This window comes from Cyprinodon variegatus, unplaced genomic scaffold (genome assembly GCF_000732505.1).
Source record: "Cyprinodon variegatus isolate N-32 unplaced genomic scaffold, C_variegatus-1.0 Scaffold1549, whole genome shotgun sequence".
NCBI classification, from domain to species: domain Eukaryota; kingdom Metazoa; phylum Chordata; class Actinopteri; order Cyprinodontiformes; family Cyprinodontidae; genus Cyprinodon; species Cyprinodon variegatus.
This window is the reverse complement of record NW_015152002.1, coordinates 7962-12509: the sequence shown is the minus strand read 5'-3', so window position 1 is coordinate 12509 and position 4548 is coordinate 7962. Positions and strand designations below refer to the sequence as shown.

The following is a 4548-nucleotide window of genomic DNA, read 5'->3' as shown; positions in this document are numbered from 1 at the left end:
TCATATGAAACCGGACAACTCTTTGCCAAAATGAAGCCCAGATTAAAGAGGGCCGATTCAGGCATCGAGTAAAAACCCTCGGGGAAAGGGAGAGCCTGAATGGAACACTGGGAATTGCCAATGGCGAACCCAATAGGCAAACACGAGAAAACGATGTTTTGACACAATTGGCACATGAAAGTAGGCGTCTGTCAGATCTATTGATGTAGACCAATCCCCCGCCACAATGGTTTGAAGGACATCTCCTATGGTGAGCATGTGAAAGAGAAGGACTTTCAGGTAAGAATTGAGTTCCCTTAGGTCTAAGACAGGGCGAAAACCGCCTATCTTTTTTGCCACAAGGAAGTATGTAGAGTAGTAGCCTCTGGGTTGCCGCAGGAGATTTACAGAATCGATTCCCCCCTTGCCCAGGGGGGAGGAAAGCTCCAGGTCTATTACCTGAGATTTCAACGGGTCTGTGATAGTCATTTTGACCCAGAGTGAGACGTGGGGCCACTGTCGGAACTGGAGACTGTAGCCCTTGGTTAAGTTAAGTCCACCCATGGATCTACAGTAACAACAGCCCAGGAAATCAGCTGCTGATGGGAAAAACGTCAGACGGCTGGCCCGGTGGCATCATCTTCTATCCCCCCGGACCCTGGGGGAAGGGCGTCCAGGATCTGAGGCCCGGGTCTGTCTAACTGAGTGGCAGACTGGTTCACGAAAGTCCCTGCTTGGTCTCTGATGCCAGAAAGCTGCTGGCTAGTCTGATGTGCCTGAACAGTCCGCTCCAGCGCTTCCAAGACAGATGATCAAAACAGCTCCCCTGGTAAGACCGGGACATTCCTGAGGGTCCTATGGCATGCTTTGGTCAGAGGAGACTGTGCCAGCCAGACCTGTCTACTAGCTTGGACAAGGAAAGACATGACCCGGCCAAGCTCTCTACTCATAAGGGCAAAGGCCTGCAGCGCTGCATCACTGCATCAGTTGCCACACTTGCACCACCAGCATCCGGAACAGATGCAGAGAGGGCGAACATGAGGTGTGCCAGAGAGTTGCCAAGTTGGCCAGCACACGCTCAGGTGCATTGTACACCTTACACAAGAGGTCATCTGTAGCCTGACATCGAGTCCGCGGGCACAGGATATCAGGAAGCAGGGCTTCATCTGGTGACACAATCAGTTGCTGGCAAACGGTCCAGGCCGGCCTTCACCTGGCAACTAACATGCGACCATCTGAGGAGAGACGTGACAATGCTCTCGGTTCCTGCCAACATGTGTGCAACTCCTTCAGGTACTCCTCTGATGGAGGTACAGAAAAGGGAGTAGGAGCCCTTCCACACCTGAAAAAAAGCACCCCTGGAGTTGGATACCTCGACCTGTGGGAGTTCCAGCTGCAGCTGCTTAGGGCCATGGACATAACCTCCCACATAGAACTGTCACCGGCCCCTCCAACCACAATCTGAGATGAAAATGAACCAGTCTCAGAGACCTGAGAGGACCTAGCCGTCTCCTCATCTCTAAAATGAGAAGCAGAAGCAGCTAGATATTTGACATCATCCTCCACAACCAGTTTGGGCATGGGTGGGGAAGAGAACCTAGCCACCGGAAGCGAGCCAACAGATTAATGTGTCTGTAACAAGGACTTCCTTTCAAGTTTGGCCATTCCTCGGAGGAGGGGCTTGGATGCCGTGGTCCAACCACATTGCTTAGAACGCTTGGGGGAACTACCTGCCCACAGGGCAGAAGGTCTGAGCCCTCCTGGGGGCACGACTGGGCCAACCGAGCCACCCTCACTGCATGTGGCATAAATAATTCTCAGATAGCTCTTTCAAAAGGTGCTCATGTCCAAGGCAGGTAGGGCAAAAGTCGTGGCCTACCTCTGCCTGCAGGGCAGCCCCACAATCCATGCAGCTGTGGGAGCCATCCATGTTAAAGGTCGACAGGGCTCGGCCCGAAAAAGAAACAAAATGTCTAAAATCGGGAGAGGGGGCGCAAACGCAGCCACCACCAGTTACAGCAGGGAAATAAAAGAGGCTCAAAGCACAAGCAAGCTGATACTGGGGGAGGGGCCGAAAACCGCTACCATCACCAGGTATAAAACCAACCAACCAAAAAAAGCTAGCATTAGCCGTATCCAAACTTTGGTAATGTAAGTTGGGAGTAGGGGCGAAAAACGCTACCGTCACCAGGTATAAAACCAACAAACCAAAAAAGCTAACAACGTTAGCCTTATCCAAACTTCGGCAAGCAAAGTTGATCACACTTGGGAGAGGGGGAGAAAACCGCTACCATGACCAATTATTACAGCTGCAAAAGTAGGGTTGATATTGGGAGAGGGGGTGAAATCGCTGTTATCACCAGTTGTCAACCAAAACAGCACCAAGTTGTAGGTAAAATGGTAACAAGAAGTCGTGAGCTGGGAGAGGGGGCACGGACGCTACCGTCGCCAGCAAACAAACAAACTTACCTTCCGTAATCTTCTACTAGAATCGATCTGTGGCAGCCCTGGGAGGGAGAAGAAAAACCTCCAGTCAGCAAGAGACGGGGGCATCAAACAACGGGGAAGCTAGCGTACTGCTTGCGAGACGAAAAAGGGAACAGAGCCATGGATGACACCAGGTTATATAGCTTCTGATTGGTCATCCGGCATCACAGGTGTGACTCTGTTGGGATAATTACTCGAACTGCGCATGCCTGAAGGGAACATTCAGTGCTTTCAGCACCGCCCTCTGGTGGTCAGTAGGGATGAAATAGAACCAGCTGGTTACCATAGAAGGAAACCGTTGAAAAAGATGAAAAATATCAAAGCTTGCAGCTAAATGGTGGAAGAATCCCAGACGACAGAGAAAGTGTCAGTAAAGAAGCTGGTTATTTGAAGGGACTCGCAGGTCTGTTAGTTACTACAGTGGTTAGTAGGTTAAACCTTTCTGGGGTTTATCTTGTAAAAACATCTAGTGGCTACAGGGAGACTTTCAAACCCCTTCTATAGCACCAGAAGCTGGGATGCTGGGCATAGAGACCAAAGACAGTCACAGCTCTGAGGTTTCACACAAATTATGCTACAAAGTTGTTGGAATGCATTGGTTAGTAAAAACGCTGTTTAAGGTTTGTTCACCTCTCCAGTCACTTTGGTGAATAGTCACAGTTTGATGCATAAAAGCTGATCTGACGACTGAACAAACTTTCAACAAAGAAAGAAAACTGCTATCTTGCATACTGTAAACAATGGATCCCAAAGACGGCAGAGAAACAGCAGCTACTGATCACCAGCAGCCGGTTTAGTTTGAACAAAAAGTGATTTTTCTGCTGCCAGGTTGTTTTCTCTAGAGCCCAGTGAGGTCTACGATGGCCTTAATAAAGATGGTGTCATCACGTATATAGGAGTTTTTAGAGTCCAGCTTGGACAGAGGACAGAAGAGTGGACAGCCGCTGGCGATGTTCATGTCACTGACGGGTCTCTGGAAGGACGAGGACGAGACGTCGGGCCGGAAAGCATCGATTATGTGTTCCCGGTTGTTCTGGTCCAGCAGCATGAGAGTCACCTGCAAACAGAAGGTAGCAGCGTCAGCAGGAGCCACTTCCTGTGTGACGGATGGTGTGACCACAGCAGAGACTATAACCATCAAACCACCTCAGAGCTCCAGCAGCAGTGACACTGCAGGTCAAACAGTATCTACATCAGGTCCCGGTGCAGCTGGAGAGAGGCTGAAAGTTTCTGTTAGTACTGTGAGGCAGAGGAATGGCTGTCATCAACCTTCATCAGGCCATATTGCTGCCATCTTACAGCTGAACCAGCAGATTCAGCAGCAGTTCCTTCATTTACATCCATTTTATAACCTAAGGAGTTGAATGAACTTCTAAAACAAAACAAAAACTAGAGGCGGCACACCGACATAAAGGAGACGGAGCCGAGGAGGCGGCGGAGATTAGGTCAGATCAGACTGATGTACTGACGTTACCTTTTGGTTGAAAGGCCACTTAAGGAGAGCGTCGCTGTGTCCTCTCATCACCACAAAGAACAGAGACAGGTGCGTCCCCCGGCCTGTTCCGTCGCCGTTCAGGTAGATCCGTAAACACATCTTATAGCCGTATTTACTCGTATAAAACGCTGGAAAACAACAATGATCCAACAAGCATCTAGAGTTTAGTTTTTGCCAGCTAGAAACATACGACGACAGCTTCTCCATGCGTACCAGGAGAGAACATGGCAGGAGCACGGCCCGCCACGGCGTCCTGCCTCTTCTTGGTGAAATCAGAGATCTTCCAGATAAAGATGCCATCGTAGGTAGCTGCAGACATCTCCCTCATCTTCCCCTCCATCTCCACGATGGACAGGTCCCTCAGGCTTACTGTCCTCTCCAGCTGACGGACCTGCAGCACAGCAGTAAAGGAAAAACTGTTTCAGTTTTCTCCAGGAGACGCAGCAAACCTGGGGGAGGAGGTCTGCTCAGAGGACACCAAGGACGGATCTTTGGTCTGCATTGGAACAGGCCTGATCTACAAACGAATATTTTTAAAAGTTCCCTTTTCGTTCATATTTCAGTCTGTTTTGTCATCCAAATGTGAG

The 4548-nt window shown here is 49.8% G+C and overlaps 1 protein-coding gene across 1 annotated transcript in view; it reads right to left on the bottom strand.

Moving 5' to 3' along the window:
- Positions 1-1199: 1199 nt before the first annotated feature.
- The window catches only part of LOC107103870 (TNF receptor-associated factor 2-like), a gene marked incomplete at its 5' end in the record, with an annotated part of 9888 nt that continues 6539 nt past the window's right edge, over positions 1200-4548 (bottom strand). The window contains 3 exons of the mRNA XM_015403713.1: positions 1200-3523; positions 3941-4089; positions 4175-4352. Coding sequence (XP_015259199.1) covers positions 3305-3523; positions 3941-4089; positions 4175-4352 — 546 coding nt within the window. The remainder of the gene's footprint in view (positions 3524-3940; positions 4090-4174; positions 4353-4548) is intronic.